Source organism: Pongo pygmaeus, chromosome 11, assembly GCF_028885625.2.
Source record: "Pongo pygmaeus isolate AG05252 chromosome 11, NHGRI_mPonPyg2-v2.0_pri, whole genome shotgun sequence".
Lineage (NCBI taxonomy): Eukaryota > Metazoa > Chordata > Mammalia > Primates > Hominidae > Pongo > Pongo pygmaeus.
The window spans coordinates 108,107,830-108,128,493 of record NC_072384.2 but is presented as its reverse complement, the minus strand read 5'-3'; the positions used below and the strand labels follow the sequence as shown (position 1 = coordinate 108,128,493).

The 20,664-nt window shown below is 46.4% G+C and overlaps 2 protein-coding genes across 5 annotated transcripts in view; one reads left to right on the top strand and one right to left on the bottom strand.

Annotated features, from left to right (window-relative positions):
- The first annotated feature begins 2,212 nt into the window (after positions 1-2,212).
- Positions 2,213-8,267, top strand: FZD5 (frizzled class receptor 5). The gene is made up of 2 exons (XM_054478822.2): positions 2,213-2,875; positions 3,146-8,267. Exon 2 carries the CDS (start codon positions 3,401-3,403, stop codon positions 5,156-5,158), a length of 1,758 nt encoding a protein of 585 aa, XP_054334797.1. The 5' UTR covers positions 2,213-2,875; positions 3,146-3,400; the 3' UTR covers positions 5,159-8,267.
- A 7,637-nt stretch (positions 8,268-15,904) lies between these two features.
- CCNYL1 (cyclin Y like 1) overlaps positions 15,905-20,664 on the bottom strand; it is a 46,704-nt gene continuing 41,944 nt past the window's right edge. For all 4 annotated transcript variants that reach the window (XM_054478446.2, XM_054478441.1, XM_054478443.1 and 1 more), the window contains one exon: positions 15,905-18,495. In XM_054478446.2, coding sequence (XP_054334421.1) covers positions 18,385-18,495 — 111 coding nt within the window. In that variant the 3' untranslated portion in view covers positions 15,905-18,384. The remainder of the gene's footprint in view (positions 18,496-20,664) is intronic.

Below are 20,664 nucleotides of genomic sequence, written 5' to 3'. Positions count from 1 at the left end.
CTCCCTTGGCATGTTCATAGTCTGCACATACTTTCCACTCAGGGCTTCCCTTTCTTGCTCACTGCTATGCCCACAGCTTTTCAACTCCCACTGTTTTCAACCCCGGGATGCTTCCTGACCCAGAGTGGCAAGTAATTCCAAAACACAAGAGATAAAATATGAACACCCGTAGAATTCCAGAGAAAGAAAGATGTAAGGTATATTTATTCATTTATTTAATTATGTATTTTAGAGTGGGGGGTCTTGCTGTGTTGCTCAGGCTGGTCTGCAAACTCCTGGGTTCAAGCCATCCTCCCACCTCAGCCTCCCAAAGTGTTAGGATTACAGGTGTGAGCTATGGCGCCCAGCCTTTTAAACGTTTATTAATAGTTTTGATATCTGCGAAGTGATTGATGTTTGTTCCTTTTTAACTTGGAGGCTGGGATTAATACACGTGTTCTTCATTATTGCCCATAAAGCGTTGTTGATACGCAGGAGGGGAGTGGCACTTCCGCAATTTATTCTTCCAACCAGTGCCAATGGGATCCAGGACAGGAGATCGACAGTAACTTGCGGTTGATCTGGATCTAGTCCAGTTAGTCCAGTCCCTATCCCTTCAAGTGTCCCCAGGCCCTCTTGCCTATTTTCGCCCTTTGCCCAGTGGAAGGAAAAGTTTGGGGAGAAGGAAAAAATTTAAACCCTCTTCCTAGGCGTGTGAATGTATTTCAAGTATGCTAAATACCTCAGTCTTCCAATCTAATTACAACACATAGAAAAGAGGCATTTTTAGGACATTTAAAACTTGTAGCATAATTGCGCAACTGAAGAGCGCCGCCGTGTCCCCGCCATCGGTGCGCCCTCCGACCCCCCGCGGCGCGCAAGTGCGCGGCTTAGCAGCAGGCAGCCGGGGACGGAAGGGGACGGCGAGGCCGGCGCCCTGCCCAGCACGGAGCCCTGGGTCGGTATCGCTTCTCTCTGCGGGCGACTTCGGAACTGCCTGGGATTATAAACCTCGACTAATAAAGGACTCACATCTTTCTGGGTCTTCTAAAGGCAGAAAGAAATCCATTTTCTTGTCACAACAAGATTTTGTTAAGAGATGCAAAAGTAAAGGTCGAAGCCAGGGAGGCTGCGATAGTATGGGGGGAGGGGTGGCTACGATGGTGAGTGCCGCTGACCAACTACCTGGGTTCGAATCCCAGGGTTGCCATTTGGGCGGCTACTATGTGCCAGGTGATCGGAATACGGAGGTGAACTTGCTTGCCGAAGTCTCCCTTTCTTGGGGGAACTATGATTAGCTCGGTTGCCTTGGCCAAGTCTCAGTCTCGGTTTCTTCACCTGTAGGGAGTACCTGCCTCAGAATTGTTGTAAGGAGTGAGATCTTGTCTTAAGATGTAAACAGGCCGGGCGCGGTGGCTCACACCTGTAATCCCAGCACTTTGGGAGGCCGAGGCGGGTAGATCACGGGGTCAGGAGTTCGAGAACAGCCTTACATGGTGAAACCCCGTCTCTACCAAAAATACAAAAATTAGCCGGGCGTGGTGGCGGGCGCCAGTAATCCCAGCTACTCGGGAGGCTGAGGCAGGAGAATCGCTTGAACCCGGGAGGCGGAGGTTGCAGTGAGCCGAGATCGCGCCACTGAACTCCAGCCTGGGCGACAGAACAACTCGTCTCAAAAAAAAAAAAAAAAAGGATGTAACCGATTAACACTTTGTTGGGCACACAGTAAAGGGCTCAGTAAGTATTCTCTCTTCTTTCACACAGTTCCAAGACAGCGCAGAAGGGAGACAGCCACGCCTAAGAGTGATTCCTTGAGCAGTTCTTTCAAAGAAGCACTGAACTCTGTAAGGACGCTTAGCTGCAGACAGAAAGGGCAGGGGCCCTGGGAGCAAAGGTGCATAAGCCAGGACGTTACAGGAGCGAGTCCGGCACCCAGGGCTTGGGCAGAGAACTCCGGAGGGACTTCTGGCTAGGGCTTCCCGCCCGGGTTCCCAGAGCGGCATGATTAGCATTCGCCCCGCCCCCATCGCCTCCCGGCCCGCGATTGGTCAGCGCTCCTTGGCTGCCCGCTCCGGGCGGGGCCAGAGGGCGCCGGGGGAAAGGCCAAGCCCGCGGGGCAGTGGGCGGGGACGCACGGAGAGCGTGGCGAGGCAGCCCACCAACCGCGCCCGGGCCTGAGGGGGCGGGGCCGGGGCGGGGCCTCCCGGCGGGCATTAGAAGCAGGTGACCCGGGCGGGGCGGGAGAGGGCAGCCAGCCTGCGGTCGTGAATACGCTGTGGTTGCCGCCGCGCGCGGTTCCGTGCTCGCCAGAGGTGGGCGAAAGGGTGCCAGAGCGCGGGGGAGGAGCCGAGCAGGGCACGTCCCGAGAGCGTCGCCACCGCCCCCAGGAGTCCACTGGAGCGCGGAGCCCCCTGCAGGGGAGGAGGCGAGCGGCGGGCGGGACGCGGCGGGCGGGACGCGGCGGCCGGCGCTCACCATGCAGTCCCGGCCGGGCCAGCGCCGGCTGCTCGCGGTGCTGTGAGGCGGAGGGGTCCCACGGCCCCCGCCTCCCGCCTTCCTCCCGCCCAGGTGCTGCCAGGCGCGCTCGCCCTCCGTCCGGCTCCCGGCCCCGGGGAGAACGCACGGCCTGCCCCTGCCCGGCTCCGTCTGGATCATGCGGGGGGCTCCCGAGGAGCAGAGGGCGAGTGACCGGCCTGCGCCGCCCCTGTTCTGGGGGTGCCCCCTACTCTGAGTCGCTCCCACCTGCTGCCATGTGCCGCTGCCACGGGTACCCAGCCTGTCGCTAAACTTTTCGGGCGCTAGCCCGGCTGAGTCGCGCTTCTCAGCGGAGTGACCCAGGGACGGAAGACCCAGGCTGGCTGGGGACTGTCTGCTCCTCTCGGCGGGATCCGTGGAGGTGAGAACCTTCCCTTTCTCCCTGTTCTTCTCCCGGTTCCTGTGCCCTTTTCCGGGAAGCTGAGGGTTCTGGTCTCCGGGCACTGCCTGAAGGGCCTAGCTTGGAAAGAGAGGGTGGGGGAGTCAGTAGTTTGGTTACAGGAGGCGGAGCGGGGAGGAAAGGAAAGGGGTTAACTTAAGAGATTTGGAGACGGCTCGCGGGGACCGAACCGTTGACGCCCCTCCAACAGGGAGTGGTTGCAATCTTTCTTCTCGCCCTTCTTTTTTAAAGAGTCCTTTCCCTGGAATCCGAGCCCTAACCGTCTCTCCCCAGCCCTATCCGGCGAGGAGCGGAGCGCTGCCAGAGGAGGCAGCGCCTTCCCGAAGCAGTTTATCTTTGGACGGTTTTCTTTAAAGGAAAAAGCAACCAACAGGTTGCCAGCCCCGGCGCCACACACGAGACGCCGGAGGGAGAAGCCCCGGCCCGGATTCCTCTGCCTGTGTGCGTCCCTCGCGGGCTGCTGGAGGCGAGGGGAGGGAGGGGGCGATGGCTCGGCCTGACCCATCCGCGCCGCCCTCGCTGTTGCTGCTGCTCCTGGCGCAGCTGGTGGGCCGGGCGACCGCCGCGTCCAAGGCCCCGGTGTGCCAGGAAATCACGGTGCCCATGTGCCGCGGCATCGGCTACAACCTGACGCACATGCCCAACCAGTTCAACCACGACACGCAGGACGAGGCGGGCCTGGAGGTGCACCAGTTCTGGCCGCTGGTGGAGATCCAGTGCTCGCCGGACCTGCGCTTCTTTCTATGCTCCATGTACACGCCCATCTGTCTGCCCGACTACCACAAGCCGCTGCCGCCCTGCCGCTCGGTGTGCGAGCGCGCCAAGGCCGGCTGCTCGCCGCTGATGCGCCAGTACGGCTTCGCCTGGCCCGAGCGCATGAGCTGCGACCGCCTCCCGGTGCTGGGCCGCGACGCCGAGGTCCTCTGCATGGATTACAACCGCACCGAGGCCACCACGGCGCCCCCCAGGCCTTTCCCAGCCAAGCCCACCCTTCCAGGCCCGCCAGGGGCGCCGGCCTCGGGGGGCGAATGCCCCGCTGGGGGCCCGTCCGTGTGCAAGTGTCGCGAGCCCTTCGTGCCCATTCTGAAGGAGTCACACCCGCTCTACAACAAGGTGCGGACGGGCCAGGTGCCCAACTGCGCGGTACCCTGTTACCAGCCGTCCTTCAGTGCCGACGAGCGCACGTTCGCCACCTTCTGGATAGGCCTGTGGTCGGTGCTGTGCTTCATCTCCACGTCCACCACAGTGGCCACCTTCCTCATCGACATGGAACGCTTCCGCTATCCTGAGCGCCCCATCATCTTCCTGTCAGCCTGCTACCTGTGCGTGTCGCTGGGCTTCCTAGTGCGTCTGGTCGTGGGCCATGCCAGCGTGGCCTGCAGCCGCGAGCACAACCACATCCACTATGAGACCACGGGCCCTGCACTGTGCACCATCGTCTTCCTTCTGGTCTACTTCTTCGGCATGGCCAGCTCCATCTGGTGGGTCATCCTGTCGCTCACCTGGTTCCTGGCCGCCGGCATGAAGTGGGGCAACGAGGCCATCGCGGGCTACGCGCAGTACTTCCACCTGGCTGCGTGGCTCATCCCCAGCGTCAAGTCCATCACGGCACTGGCGCTGAGCTCCGTGGACGGGGACCCAGTGGCCGGCATCTGCTACGTGGGCAACCAGAACCTGAACTCGCTGCGCGGCTTCGTGCTGGGCCCGCTGGTGCTCTACCTGCTGGTGGGCACGCTCTTCCTGCTGGCGGGCTTCGTGTCGCTCTTCCGCATCCGCAGCGTCATCAAGCAGGGCGGCACCAAGACGGACAAGCTGGAGAAACTCATGATCCGCATCGGCATCTTCACGCTGCTCTACACGGTGCCCGCCAGCATTGTGGTGGCCTGCTACCTGTACGAGCAGCACTACCGCGAGAGCTGGGAGGCGGCGCTCACCTGCGCCTGCCCGGGCCCCGACGCCGGCCAGCCGCGCGCCAAGCCCGAGTACTGGGTGCTCATGCTCAAGTACTTCATGTGCCTGGTGGTGGGCATCACGTCGGGCGTCTGGATCTGGTCGGGCAAGACGGTGGAGTCGTGGCGGCGTTTCACCAGCCGCTGCTGCTGCCGCCCGCGGCGCGGCCACAAGAGCGGGGGCGCCATGGCCGCCGGGGACTACCCCGAGGCGAGCGCCGCGCTCACAGGCAGGACCGGGCCGCCGGGCCCCGCCGCCACCTACCACAAGCAGGTGTCCCTGTCGCACGTGTAGGAGGCTGCCGCCGAGGGACCCGGCCGGAGAGCTGAGGGGAGGAGGGCGTTTTGTTTGGTAGTTTTGCCAAGGTCACTTCCGTTTACCTTCATGGTGCTGTTGCCCCCTCCCGCGGCGACTTGGAGAGAGGGAAGAGGGGCGTTTTCGAGGAAGAACCTGTCCCAGGTCTTCTCCAAGGGGCCCAGCTCACGTGTATTCTATTTTGCGTTTCTTACTGCCTTCTTTATGGGAACACTCTTTTTAATTTATATGTATTTTTCTTAATTTGTAACTTTGTTGCATTTTGGCAACAATTTACCTTTGCTTTGGGGGCTTTACAATCCTAAGGTTGGCGCTGTAATGAAGTTCCACTTGGTTCAGGTTTCTTTGAACTGTGTGGTCTCAATTGGGAAAATGTATTTCCTATACGTGTGTCTTTAAAAAAAAATGTGAACAGTGAACGTTTCGGTTGCTGTGACTGGGAAGTTGTTGGGTGTGCTTTTTCAGCCAGCTTCTCCTTCCACTGCTTAAAGTGTCCATGATTCTTTCATGTGAGCTGCAGTTTATAGCCCCAGGTCATACCTAGGAGGGGAGCATAATGTGCTTAGGGCCTCCCCAAAGTGACAAGGTTAGGGAGTGCTTAGCGATTTTGTGTTCAGCCTTTGTTTATAGAGGGAGGTTCAGTTTCTTTTCTGTAGTGCTTGTAATAATTCTCACTCCTAACAGCACCATCGTTGTGTCTTGAATAAGTTAGAGGTAGCATTATAGAGGATCTGGCATAAATATTTGCAGTAGTGAGAGCCTAAGCGATGGTGATTGGTGGAGCTTGAATTTTAGGGTGGTGAGATGGCAGCTTTGTGCCTGAGAGGTAGTGGGTGGTTCTTAGACTTCAGTGATTCCTTTTTTTTTTTTTTTTTAAAGGAACTTGTGTTATAATTTTGGTAAAAATATAAACCCACTCCCTCTGGACAGTACTTAGCGATAGTTGCTAAAGGGGGCTCCTTTTTAAATGTAAGGACTGAAATGGATATACTTCTAATAATTAAAGTAAATTTCCAACACTTATTTGCTCCACCCCCTCACCCCTCCCCCCTTTATCATGTTAAACAGCCTTTTTGCTTTTCTTATTCCTCCTCTCCTGGAGAGCTGTGATTAGAAACCACACCCACCCTTGAATGAAGTGCTTGAACTGGGGGAGGGAGGCTGGCTACCTGTGAACAAACGTTGGCCCAAATAAGGGAAAATAAGTGTCCCTGGACTTTGGACTAGTTTATAGCCAGATATTCCAAGAGCAGCAAGACGTTGCTCTCTGCCGTCTCTGAAAACAAAAGACGCATAACATGCTTGCACAACCTTTTAAAATATAGATCAGTATAGTGCTACCTCTATAGTTTAATTCTTGTTCTGAGAAAGCCTGTATATTGATGATCACACACACACACTTTGCAATAAGAGAATTTGGTTTGCTTTACTAATGTGTTTAACTATTCCTTCACTCATTATGAACGCTTATATTGATGAACACACACACAGAGGTTTCTTTGCTATTAGAAAATTCTGTTTGCTTTCCCAATCTGTTTAAGCATTCATTCATGAAGAGTGTGGGGCCATTACTGGGGAAGGGGGGGTGACAGTGCCTCAGCCAGCAAAATACCAATGACCAGGATTGGGCACTAAATTTAGGAAGCTAAAATGGCCAGAGCGATTAACATTTGAGAAAGTCCTGTCTAGGAAAACAGCTGGAGTGTAGGCATTTGTAATTCACTTATACCAAAGTTGGAAAAGTAAAATTTAAGCCTAGGTCAATTTTTACTTCATGGATGTTAAATAGACAAATGCATAGTTCCCAGGGGGAATTTAAACGCTTTACTGGTGGGAAGAAACCTAGTATTAAAGTTTTAGGACTCTCAAAAATTTCACATTTATTAAAATCCACTGCTCTTACCCAATTTATCCTCTGAATTAAAATTTCAGTGGATTCTACAAAACCTTATACAAATAGCTACAGAACTTTGTGCCTATTTTATTCCTCTATTTATTCTTCTAGGAAGAAGCCTCTTCCTAGAATCTTGAAATAGATCCCTTGACTGAATGCCAATTCCTCTCCTGTTTTTCAAATGAGAGAATCTTTTCTGATCACCTTGACCTTTTCCCTCATTTCATATGTCTTCCCAGAAAGTAGACAGACTGCTCTGCTGCCTTCAGTCACTGTGCCTCATTTGGGTTGTCCCTCCTTCTTTGTGGAGAAATCTAGAAATGATGCACAGTGTATCCAAAAGTTGTGGGATGAAGTGGATGAAAGTGATTTAACTCATTTTTAGAATTTGTTTTTTTTCGTTTTAGCAACATGCTGAACAACTAACTTACTTTAAAAATAAGCCAGTTAAAGGACGCTAAGCCCAAGTGGGGGGGCAATATTAGTCAGGATCTTTGGGGTCTAATTCCAGACCAACTTTCAGAGGCACTTCTTTGTCTCTGTTCTCACCTCTGCTGTCCCTCTCTTCCCTTATCCCCTAAGAGAGACAAAGATAAAAGCCCACCTGCATCTCTAAGTCTTACTGAGATCAGCCACTCCAGGGGAGAGAAACTGGATCTACTTACGGCCACCCCATTTCCATCCATATACTTACTTCCCCCAATTTGCATGTGATTATGGAAACAAGTCATGCTCATGAAAACAACTGTAAAATAAAAGGTTATGGAGTAGTTCAGCAACTTCTTCACAGCCAGCTTTGTGGAGCTGGGGAGGACTTAGGGCCCATTGGAGTCTCTTATGTGTACAGCTTCAGGGCTGTCCCTTTCAGTTTGATTTTAAGCAATGCCTCACTTCATAGCTTAGAGGGTGAGGATTCCATTCAGGTAGGTTGTCTAAAGGAACTAATGGGACCTCTCAGTGAATCAGCTGACCAGATTTTAGGAAATCTTTTTAATTTCTATGATTTCCCTTCTCACATTTTGAAATGGTAAAATTGACTGGAAATAATTTTTCTTGGTGCCTTATTGGTTTATCCTTGCAAACCTTTGTCATATTTTCTCACGACCATTGCCAGTGACCAAGGCCCATGTGTGTGTTGTGTGTAATTGTGCGCGTGTACAAGCTTAAATAATGTGCCGACAGCACTGTTTCAAAGTTGGTATTCATTAGGCTGTTTCCTCCTGGGCTGGAGCTGCACTAATCCTGACACCGGCTGCCAGGAGAAAACCTCATGGATCACACACCAAACCTTAATAACAGCATCCGTGACCTGCACTCTCCAGTACAGAATGGGAACCCCAGAGCTAGGAAATGTAGTTGTATATTTTAATGAACTGCTACCCCAGCCAAAGAAGCTTCTTTCACTTTTGTGCTCTACAGAAAGCCCAAGGGGGGTAGGAGGGACAAAGCTTTGAATAACTGCTTTCTAACACTAAATGTGGCCAACAGGACAGAGCACATCACACATATAGGCAGGTGTGAGGGACAGTGGCTAAGAATTGCCTGCTCCCTCTGCATGCTCTTTTTTGTTTCCAAAGTCCAATCAAGTGATCCTGGGAAAGAAATCTGTCTGGATTGGGGAGGGTGGTTCTGAAAGAACTGTCAAGACATTAAAGAAGGGTGAAGAGTAGGCAGAATATAAGTAGCTAACCTGAGTCAAGACTCTCAAAAGCTAGCAGCCTGATGACAATAGGATTTATTTCAGCCAGGATAATGTCTGTCTGTGAGTGCATCATTTTAAGACAGTATGACTTCATGTTGTTACAAACTATGTATAGTATGTATGTTTTGTGGGTTGTATATATACATAATATATATTATATATATATATGAGAGATTTGGTGACTTTTGATACGGGTTTGGTGCAGGTGAATTTATTACTGAGCCAAATGAGGCACATACCGAGTCAGTAGTTCAAGTCCAGGGCATTCGATACTTTTTATGATTTCCATATATGTATAGTGCCTATCCCATGCTGTAGTCACTGTCATGTTAAATCCAGAAGTTACACCAGAGCCAGCGATACTTTATTTGTAGACAATCAGTTTGAATCCATATGTTATTACTGGCAGATGATACATGATTACAGTTCTGAATCTGTAACACTTACAAAAGGAAACCCAGAGCAGCTTGATGAGTTTTTGTTTCTGCTTCGTTCCTGGGAGTCAGTAGAAACAGCAGTTGTATGTGGTTATGTTAGTCTCAAGATACTTAATTTGTTGACCTTACTTCAGAAAAATTTTGTATGTATTATATTTGTGGGAAGGTAAAATAATCGTTTGAGATTTTTATCAAATATGAAGATTAGTTATTTATGAAAAACAAAGAAATGTCTATTTTTCTTTGTTCCCAATTAATGTAGATAAATTTTAAAATGCATTAAAGTAATGGTAAAGACAATAAAAAGATGCTGTAGAAGTCTTTTTCTCCTCATGTTTTTATAGAGGGACACTGCTTTCTAAGAGTATTTGAGGAGATAATATGGATTCTAACTTCATAATCAGGTTTTTCAGATGTACTTAAAATATAAGCAGCAAAAAGTTTATTAGTAAGTAAAATCAAGCAAATTCCAATCACCAGAAACAGAACTAGCTAAGAAACATGTTTTACTTGAATATATTTCCTAGGTCTCACTCCTGCCGATCCTGTGATTGTCTCATGAGTCACTTGATGAAGGCAGATACGTGGAAGAACAGAGACTTTTCCTGAGATTGCGTTCTATTTTATAAACCCTCCATTTACACTGAACCAATCTGATTAGAGATGATGCTGTTTTGTGCGTCCGGTTGGAGGGCAGGAACTCCCAAAACTTTATCATCCAGCAGTTGGATCTGCAACTTGGTATTGCGCTCTAAATACAAGTCAGGGAGCCCAGAAGACAGTGAAACTGACTGAGCTGGCTCTTCCCTGTTATCTGGACAGATGCTTAGTAAGCCTGAGATACTATTGTCGGACCACCTACTGATGCTGCTTTGGCAAAATGCAGATTAGCCACCATCTACCAAACACCACCTCATTTTAATGCCTGGGATGTCAGTGTTCTCCACTAATGCTCTGAGACATAAGTATGTGGGAGAACATGGGTAATTAGCTTAAAATATTTGTAGGAGACAACATAAATCCAGTAAGAAGTTAGTTAGCAATATGAGAGTGTGTATGTAATTCAATGTCAAGGTGAGCACTAGGAGCTTTATTAGATTGATGCATAAGGTAGTTAGGAGAGGCAGACTAGAAAATATAGTTGAGTTGAATCCTAAGAGAAGAGCAACTGTACCTTACATGTCCGGGACATGGTAGTTAGCACATCTTCCCCGTGCTTTCTTGTCACTCATTTTTCCCCATTGGAAAAGGGGGCAAAGGGCAAAGTCACAAGCTGGAACAGAGAGAGGGACTGTTGGGCTTAGAAGGTTGCAGAAATAGGCTGGGCGCGGTGGCTCATGCCTGTAATCCCAGCACTCTGGGAGGCCAAGGTGGGCAGATCACCTGAAGTTGGGAGTTTGAGACCAACCTGACCAACATGGAGAAACCCTGTTTCTACTAAAATTAGCCAGGCCTGGTGGCACATGCCTGTAATCCCAGGTACTCGGGAGGCTGAGGCAGGAGAATCATTTGAACCTGGGAGTCGGAGGTTGCGGTGAGCCAAGATCACGCCATTGCACTCCAATCTGGGCAATAAGAGTGAAACTCTGTCTCAAAAAAAAAAAAAGGTGGGCCCAGGGTAATACTGGTAACAATGGTTCTTTTAGTGATTTAGTTACACAGCTCATTAGCTTGTCTATGGATGGTAACAGGGTTGAGAGGCAGAGTGGTTATGGGCATGGATTTGGGAGCAAGACTTATTAGGAATTAAAATCCCAGCTCTACCACTTATGTGCCATGTGATCCTGGACACAACCTCTGGGTATTTCAGTTTTCTCATTTGTGAAAAGGGAGACTTATATTTTAGGGTTAAAAAGATTTAAAGGATTGACTCAGATTAAGGCAAAGTTAAGGTAAGTAAAACAATGGGGAAGCCGCTGTTCAGACATGGAATGAAAGGAGATGGAGAGATTAGGTTTTCAAATTTGTATTTGCGTAAGAATCATTTGAGGTTCATGTTAAAAATGTCAGTTCCCAGATCTCAGCCCCAGGAATTGAGATTCAGTAGCTCTGGGGCGCAATAAGCTATTTTTTTAAAAAAAATAAGCTTTTAATTTTGGAATAGTTTTAGATTTACCAAAAGTTGCCAAAATCAGTTTCTGTATGCCCCTTATTCATTTCCCAGTGTTAACATTTGTTAAAACTAAGCAGTCAGTGTTGGCACATTACTATTAACTGCAGACTTCATCAGATTTTCCACTAATGTTCTTTATCTGTTCCAGGATCCAGTGCAGGACACCACACTGCCTTTAGAGAAGCTTTGTTTTTCACAGGCACTTTCAGCTGATGAGAGGCAGGTGGGTTGGGGACCACATCGTGAGAATCACTGGGACATTTAAAGAACTGGACAAAAATTGCTGCATCCCCAAACTGGGGAGATGAATGCAATTTTAAAGCAGAAGGGAATAAAGTAGTGGAGAGGGTGGATATAGAAGGTTGATTTTAGAGTTAGAGATGGAATCCTCTGCACTAGATGAGGAGGGTTACTTTAAAGAAGGCATCTAATGCCAGAGGAAATAGTAGATTTTGGAAGGTGCAGATGCCACTTAGTCCACAGCCTAGATTGAGGATACATGACTAGGGTTGTGAGCAGGTCAGGAGATCGGGTAAGTGCAGTAAGTTGGGAACAGCTGCTTTGGGGAACACAGGTGGGCTCAAATAGATGATGAAGGGGAATTACAAGAGGCCTGTTAGTCTGTGAGCTTCATGATACCTACATGTCCTGGAACCTGATGCTAATGCTTTGGCAGTGGGTCACAGTGACCAACATCAAGCATTGCCACATTGGGTCAGTGTGAGGCTGGGATGATTTTGTTGAGGGAGGGTCCTAAGGATCTTCACCTAAGAGTGAAGGAGCGGGTGGAAGACGAGGTGCGTACAACACTTGAAGCTCCTCCTTTGTCAGAGATAGTTCTCACACGGAGGAGACACAGGAGCCACCAGCTAGGGGGTCACAGGTAAACATTTGTAGAATTGAGGTTAAGACAAAGCAACAGACTTTTTTTTTTTCCCCTTAAAGTTAGCAGTCTAACTTGGGAATCTTTTGAGGTCTTTTGAAGTAGATACTACTGATAGCTCATTGAAGACCTTAGGTTCTGGGACCATTACTGAATTTTCCTAATCACATTCCAATTGCTTTGCTCCCTTACAGCAGTTACAATAATCACCAAACCTGTCCCCCTTTTTTTTTTTTTTTTTTTTTTGAGATGGAGTTTCACTCTTGCCTCAGCCTCTTGCGTAGCTGGGATTACAGGCACGTGCCACCATGCCAGGCTAATTTTTGTATTTTTAGTAGACACGGGGTTTCACCATGTTGGCCAGGCTGGTCCCGAACTCTTGACCTTAGGTGATCCACCCGCCTCAGCCTCCCAAAGTGCTAGGATTACAGGCATGAGCCACGGCGCCTGGCTAAACCTGTCCCTTTTTAAAGACTGTTAACCTGTTTTCATTGGACTCGGGATTCCTCTTAATTTCTATACAATTTCACTTTCATAGTTAGTTGTTCTTCCTGCACCCTAGATATCCTAAACCACAAACTAACACTCTTAAAATTTCACATTTAAGTGCACGTTCTCCCACTTGCCAAATAGTTTAGATGGAAATTGCCTTAGAAACCAAACACATTGCTCCTGTATACTAGGGGAGCAGGCTTCACTGAAGAAGGGCTGCTAGGTATTGCTTGCTGGCACAATGTCAGTCAGCCCCAGCCAGGTCCACCAGATGGGTAAGTAGGCAGAAATTAGACTTTAAGGTAATACAATCCTTAATCTGTTGAGAGGTGCTGGGTGTAATCTACAGATTCTGCATAGAAACTAGCACTTATCTGGGAGATTTCTCTGCCAGCTGTCAAGTGCTTTTCCAAGTAGTACTATACTCAGTAAGCCTGCTTGAGGCTGGTGTGGTGGCTCATGCCTGTAATCCCAGCACTTTGGGAGGCCGAGGCGGGCAGATCACGAGGTCAAGAGATTGAGACCATCCTGGCCAACATGGTGAAACCCTGTCTCTACTAAAAATACAAAAATTAGCTGGGTGTGGTAGCACAAGACTGTAATCCCAGCTACTTGGGAGGCTGAGGCAGGAGAATCGCTTGAACCTGGGAGACTGAGGTTGCAGTGAGCCAAGATTGCGCCACTGCACTCCAGCCTGGCAACAGAGCGAGACTCCATCTAAAAAAAGCCCCAAAAAACTCCAAAAATTAGCCGGGCAGGGTGGCACACGCCTGTTATCCCAGCTACTCAGGAGGCTGAGGCAGGAGAATCGTTTGAACCCGGGAGGTGGAGGTTGTAGTCAGCTGAGATCATGCCACTGCTTTCCAGCCTGGGTGACAGAGCAAGACTCCGTCTCAAAAAAAAAAAAAAAAAAAAAAGAAAAAAGCCTGCTTGAGAGTCCGTCATAGCTATCTTAAATGTAGTTAGGGAGAAAGGCTGGGTGATGAAATATTCTAGTTAACCTGCACACTGTAGCTAAACTAGTTCCCAGAAATACTGCAGAGCCTGAACACAGAATCAAGACTGATTTTGTTTTCTGGTTAAAATTGGCTTTGGTTTAAAAAAAAATCAAGGTATACTTAGAAATGCAGGAAAACTAGACCAAGAAATGAACCTTGAGTTGTTATAAAGCCAGGATTTAGTGCTGTTGGATTTCAATAATGTATAGACATATGGATTACATAAAGAGGAAATGTAAAATAAAGGGCCAGGACAAAATTTCTCTTTAACCAGAAACACTGAGCCCTAAGTGGTCATCTTAGGATGAAACATATGAAATTGCCAAAAGGCAACCAAAAGGCCTATAAAAATGGCAATTTGGTTCAAATATATCTTTCATTTTCTTAACTCTTCACCCCCCGACTCCTATCAAATATGTTTCAGGTATTCTGTCTTGTAATGAAGATGTGAAAGTTCAGTTCACAATATACCAAAGTTAATATTCTATTGGGGTCTGTATTATAGTAGTTAAAAAAAACCTACAAATGAAAATAAATTTGAGTCCAGGTAATCAGCCCTTTTTTAAAGTCTCATATTAGGGAACAAATCTTCCCTAGGTATAGAACTCTTGAGAAAAATGCAATAGTTACCACCCCACTAGCAACTTAGTTTCCATGCCCCATTTGTCAGAGAACCTACCGGCTTTTCAGTGACATTTATACTCTTTTCCTCAACTGACCCAATTTCCCACTTATCAAAGTCACTGTATTGCCTTCTAGAATTAAAAGTCAAAGGAAGAGAGCAGCCTTAGTGATACTTATTTTACCAACTTGTTCTTCAAGTCACAGATTCATGTCCAATGTCCCTCTCCCAAATTTTCTTTTAAACCTTTGGCCAAATATGTCAGCATTTCTGCTTATAACTGGCATATCACAGGGTGCAAACCATCTTATAAAGTGATGTATGATAGATTTTTTTCCCAAGTTAAATCAGATCTTTTATCCTAGTCGGCAACTTATCAAGACACAGTGATCAGTTAGTTTTGTTTGAGACACAGTCTCATGCTGTCGCTCAGGCTGGAGTACAGTGGTGCAATTGCGGCTCACTGCACTCTGCCTCCTGGGTTCAAGCGATTCTTGTGCCTCAGCCTCCTGAGTAGCTAGGATTACAGGCGTGTGCCACCATGTCCCGCTAACGTTTTTGTAATTTTATTTCTTTTGAGCCGGAGTTGCAGTTTCGCCCAGGCTGGAGTGCAGTGGCGCCATCTTGGCTCACTGCAACTTCTGCCTCCAGAGTTAAGGGATTCTCCTGCCTCAGCCTCCCGAGTAGCTGGGATTACAGGTGTGCATCACCACACCTGGCTTTTTTTTTTTTTTAATAGAGACGAGGTTTACCATGTTGGCCAAACTCCTGACCTCATGTGTTGGGATTATAGGCGTGAGCCACTGCACCGTCTTTTTTGTAATTTCAATAAAGACAAGGTTTCACCATGTTGGCCAGGCTGGTCTCAAACTCTTGGCCTCAAGTGATCCACCCACCTTGGGCTCCCAAAGTGCTGGGATTACAGGCGTGAGCCACTGTGCCTGACTGTGATCATTTACTTAAATATCTGACTTTAGGTAATGAAGAATTAAAGTGGATGAAAATATTGCAATGCTATCAGGATTTATTGAGAATTGCTAAAGCTGAGTGGCTAGACTCTTAGTTCTAAAGAAACCTAATAGTGACTTGGTATATTTTTAACTGAAATGTAAGCTTGAAAATAGCACGTTAAAGTCAAATTACGTGGCTTAAGACACCCTCTCAACACCAACACAAATTCTAGTTCCTGTCTTTCCATTCTCTTTCCTGTTTGTCTGAAAACCTCAAATACCTCTTGTTCTAATTCTACGCTATTCCTGTAATTCCTTTCTCTTTGATACATTTTGCTTAATTTTATATTCTAATGTGCTTGTCCCTCTCAGACACGATAACCAACTATTCAAGATGCCATCTAATGCACTATGGTATTAAGTATTGTGGCCAGTGATTTTAAGTGTAATAAATTATCTTCAGGTTGAAAAGAGCATATGCAAAAGAAATGGATCACTACATCTTAACTAGAGGCATGGATCAAATCAACTTATGGTTGGTTTGAAAATGCTTTAAGACATATCAGGATGGACTTTAGGCTGGGCAGAGATGTAACACTATGTGAATAGAAGTGTTACAAACACACTAGCCGTATTTTAATTAAAATAGAGTTTATTAGCTTTTAATATAAACATGAGAAATAAAAACCACATAAATTGTAGCATTCTTTTCAAAATAAAACTGCAATCAATACTTGAATCTCCAAACTCTGAATTCCATAAACAATATTTGTGTTCTTTTGAGGTGGTAGATTGTAATATTTTTATACCATTATCATTTATGTCTCTGTCCTTTAAAAATGATGGAAACTGCAGCACAATATGATGTGAAGCATTGCTATATAATAGAGGAAGTACTCCTGTCCCAGAAATGCTTTGTTTATAAGCAAGATTCTTAGGATTAGATTTGAGAAAGTAGGAGAAACAGATTTCACATAGTTGAGAACACTAACCTCTTTTTAGTATTTCAAATTTAGGTGACATTATCGGTCTAAAATTATTTGCTCCTTGCCTTTTAAAACCTGAAGTAAGAGTTCCTAAGGGTTATGTAAGTATTTCTTAAATAGCAGGACTTAATGGGACACCTACAGCTTGGTAGCATGTAGGACGATAAAACAGCTGTTCATATCACCTTCTATCAATCATTAGGGTCCAATTCCTTTTATTACATGTTAATTAACACTGCTCTTCAAAATCTTCCTTTAAAGAAACTTCGGTGATCAAAGCAGATAGAGCACAGCTCTGCAGGTAACTACTTTTAAAAAGAGGAGGGCATTTTATGGAGATACAAGGTATTCCAAAAGTTCTGTGTAATTTTAAGCTTTGATACTTGTAGAAATATAAATGCTACAAACCTTTACAAAACCTTGTCTGAACATTTTTCTTCTGCTTTTTTCTTTGAGACAGGGTCTGGATGTCGCCCAGGTTGGAGAGCAGTGACATGATCATGGCCCACTGCAGCCTTGATCTCCTGGGCTCTACTGATCCTCCCACCTTAGCCTCCAGAGTGGCTGGGACTACAGACACATGCCACCATATCCAACTATTTTTATTATTATTATTATTTTACAGACAGGGTCTCACTATGTTGCCTAGACTGGTCTTGAACTCCTGCACTCAAGCAATCCTTCCACCTCAGCCTCCCAGGGTACTGAGATTACAGGCATGAATCACTATGCCCAGCCCATTTCTTTTGCATTTAATTTTGCATTTTTCTATGAGATAGGGTCTTGATACGTTGTCCAGGTTGGAGTGTAGTAGCTATTCCTATAGGCACCATCATGGTACACTGCAGCCTCCAATAGTTGACCTCAAGCAATCCTCCAGCCTCAGCCTCCCAAGTAGCTGGGACTATAGGTGTGTACCACCACACCCAGCTTCATTTTGCAAATTTTGAATATAAAGCTTTTAATTTTTTGTTTCAGTCAATGTCTGCTATCAAGAGTGACCGAAACAAAAAATTAAAAGCTTAATATTCAGGAGACAAGTGCCAGGTGCACTTGTAGTCCCAGCTACTTGTGTGGCTGAGGCTAGAGGATGGCTTGAGACCAGGAAGTTCTAGGCTGCAGTGAGTGCACAGATTGCACCTGTGAAAAGTCACTGCACTCCAGCCTGGACAACACAGTAAGACCCCATCTCTTCAAAAACAAACAAAACAAAAAACTTTCTTCAAATGATGTTTTTTAAAGGTTTATAGCATTTACACTCATGCTGCAGTGCCTTGGAGGGCCCAAACTATATTAAAGCTTAAAACTGCTTCACTTTTTTTCATCGTCACTGAACCACCATGTTGGTTGGCATTATGAAAATATCTTTTAATACATTTATTTAACAAGAGAAAAATTATCAGAAAATGAGAAGCACCATTTATAGTTCACAAGAAATGCAACATGGACTCCAATAGAAGTAGATATCAATAACTGATACTTCCTCTGTTTATGACCCCAAACATGCTACAATGCTAAAGTAATGCTTGCAAAGAATATGAATGACAAATGTTATCCAGCAGCTTTTTGGTTTAAAATGATTGCCAATGACTAGCAGCTTCAATGGTAACAGTAGGGAGGAAGAACCCTTCAATACCTAACAATGCTGCAGTCTGCTCCTAAGTGGCTTTAGTTAGAATCCCATGTTTTAATGGTAATACTGCATTGATTTTAAAGGCATATGCAGCAAAATGCGGGGGGAGGGAGAAAAACTGGAAGAAACATAAAAGTTATATGGTTAGTGTCTTTAAAGTCTAAAAATTTAAACTATTGTTTAAAAAACCTTACATAGTTCACAGCTATCGGCCCACAGTAAGCAAATATCTGTGTGTGGGATGGGAGCCTTCACTTTGGAGTGGTTTTTGTAACTCTGTTTACATTAAAAAGGACAGAAGAGTGTTTTGTTGCATTGACAAGGTCCCATTCTTTCCTATGGAGTATAATCCTTGTTGTCCATGAGTCTCTTGAATTTGAGATCTTTCCTTTTGATGAAAACACTAATTTTGCTGGTTTTTGAGCAGGAAAGGTGATATTTCTCCAGTCTTTGTAGATGAAGGTCCCGTGACGTTATAACCCCTCATTTCTCCCTTTAAGAGAGGATGGCTTTAGAGCGCTGAATACCAATGAAGTTATCAGCACTGAAAGACCTTCTCATAGCAGCTCTACATAAGTCTTTGTCTTCACACAATCTAGAAATAGCCTAGGAAAGTCAATCAAATAGAAAACAGGTACAATTTTAAAAAGGGTTCCCACCTTTGAAAAAGCACCATTGATGAAAGCCACACATGTAGACTCCTTTAGATAGTTCACAGTTACAGCTACTTTGGCTGAGTTTTACACTGCCAGGTTCTGGGGACACTACTTCCTGCCAATTCACCAAGGTAATATCCTTTAAGGGCTACAGTTAGATTCCCAGAGAACAAAGGGGAATTTATTATATTATTAAAAAATTGGATTCCCAAATATGTCAAAGGTATTGTGATAGGCTCCTAACAGCAATAGCATCTGTTACCTGTTAACTTATTCCTTAAATATAACAAACGTACACTTGTGCAAAAAAAAAGTTTATTCAGCTATTCAGATTCTACCCAATCCTTATCAGCTATTATACACTCAAAGCACATTTTAATGAGGCAGGTGTGTGCTGGACTATACTGGAACATATGAGAGGTCTAATGACCGACGTGCCAAAAGGTGTTACTTCACGTGCACGTCAATTATGGTAGAAATATGTATTTTTTTTTTTCTTTTTTTTTTGGGACAGAGTTTCGCTCTTGTTGCCCAGGCTGGAGTGCAATGGCGTGATCTCAGCTCACTGCAACCTCTACCTCCCAGGTTCAAGCGATTCTCCTGCCTCAGCCTCCCAAGTAGCTGGGATTACAGGCATGTGCCACCATACCTGGCGGCTAATTTTTTGTATTTTTAGTAGAGACAGGGTTTCACCATGTTGGCCAGGCTGGTCTCAAACTCCTGACCTCAGGTGATCCACCTGCCTCGGCCTCCCAAAGTGCTGGGATTACAGGCATGAGCCACTGAGCCCAGCCTAGAAATACATATTATTCTGAAGTACCACCAAGGTACCACAGAAAGTGTTAGTTTAAAATATGTGTCCATTTCAGTTGTAATTCTGCTGTATACTCACCAAGAGTCATAAGCCATAAATATTACTTTGCACCATAAAGTTACCATTTCCATTAAAAACCCATGTACTTCCTACATTATTTGTTTTTTTTTGTTTTTGTTTTTGTTTTTGTTTGAGACAGGGTCTTGCTCTATCACCCAGGCTGGAGTGCAGTGGCATGATCTCGGCTCACTGCAGCCTCCGCCTCCCGGGTTCAAGCAATTCTCATACCTCAGCCTCCTGAGTAACTGGGCGTCTGCCACCACGCCCGGCTAATTTTTGTATTTTTAGTAGAGACCGGGTTTCACTATGTTGGTCAGGCTGGTCTCCAACTCCTGATCTCAAGTGATCCGCCTGCCTCGGCCTCCCAAAATGCTGGAATTACAGGTGTGAGCCACCATGCCCAGCACTTACATCCAGCATTTGAAACACCTGCATCCTATATAGTGAAGGGTATACGTCTCTTGGCTTACCCACTAATCCTTTGTCTAAAAAACTCATGGGACTGCACTGTGATATATAAACCATGACATGAATTTGCAAACAGAATAAGTAAGACAGTCAAGAGTGGCAACTGAATTATGTATGTAGATAAAATTAGGAATACAGTCACAAAGAAAAATTTTTTTTTTTCTGGAGACACAATCTCACTCCATCACCTAGGCTAGAGTGCAGTGGTGCAATCAATCTTGGCTCATTGCAACCTCCACCTCCCAGGTTTAGGCGATGCTCATGCCTCAGCTTCCCAAGTAGCTGGGATTACAGGCATGCACCCCTATGCCTGTATTTGTGTGTGTGTACTTTTTTTTTTTTTTGAGACGGAGTTTCGCTCTTGTTGCCCAGGCTAGAGTGCAATGGCACAATTTCAGCTCACCACAACCTCCGCCTCCCGGGTTCAAGCGATTCTCCTGCCTCAGCCTCCCGAGTAGCTGGGATTAGAGGCATGCGCCACCATGGCTGGCTAATTTTGTATTTTTACTAGAGACGGGGTTTCACCATGTTGGTCAGGCTGGTCTCGAACTCCCAACCTCAGGTGATCCACCCACCTCGGCCTCCCAAAGTGCTGGGATTACAGGCGTAAGCCACGGCGCCCGGCCTGTGTGTGTATTTTTAGTAGAGACAGGGTTTCACCATGTTCGCCAGACTGGTCTTGAACTCCTGACCTCAAGTGATCTGCCCACCTCAGCCTCCCAAAGTGCTGGGATTACAGACATGAGCCACAGTGCCCAGCTAAAAAAATTATTCTTG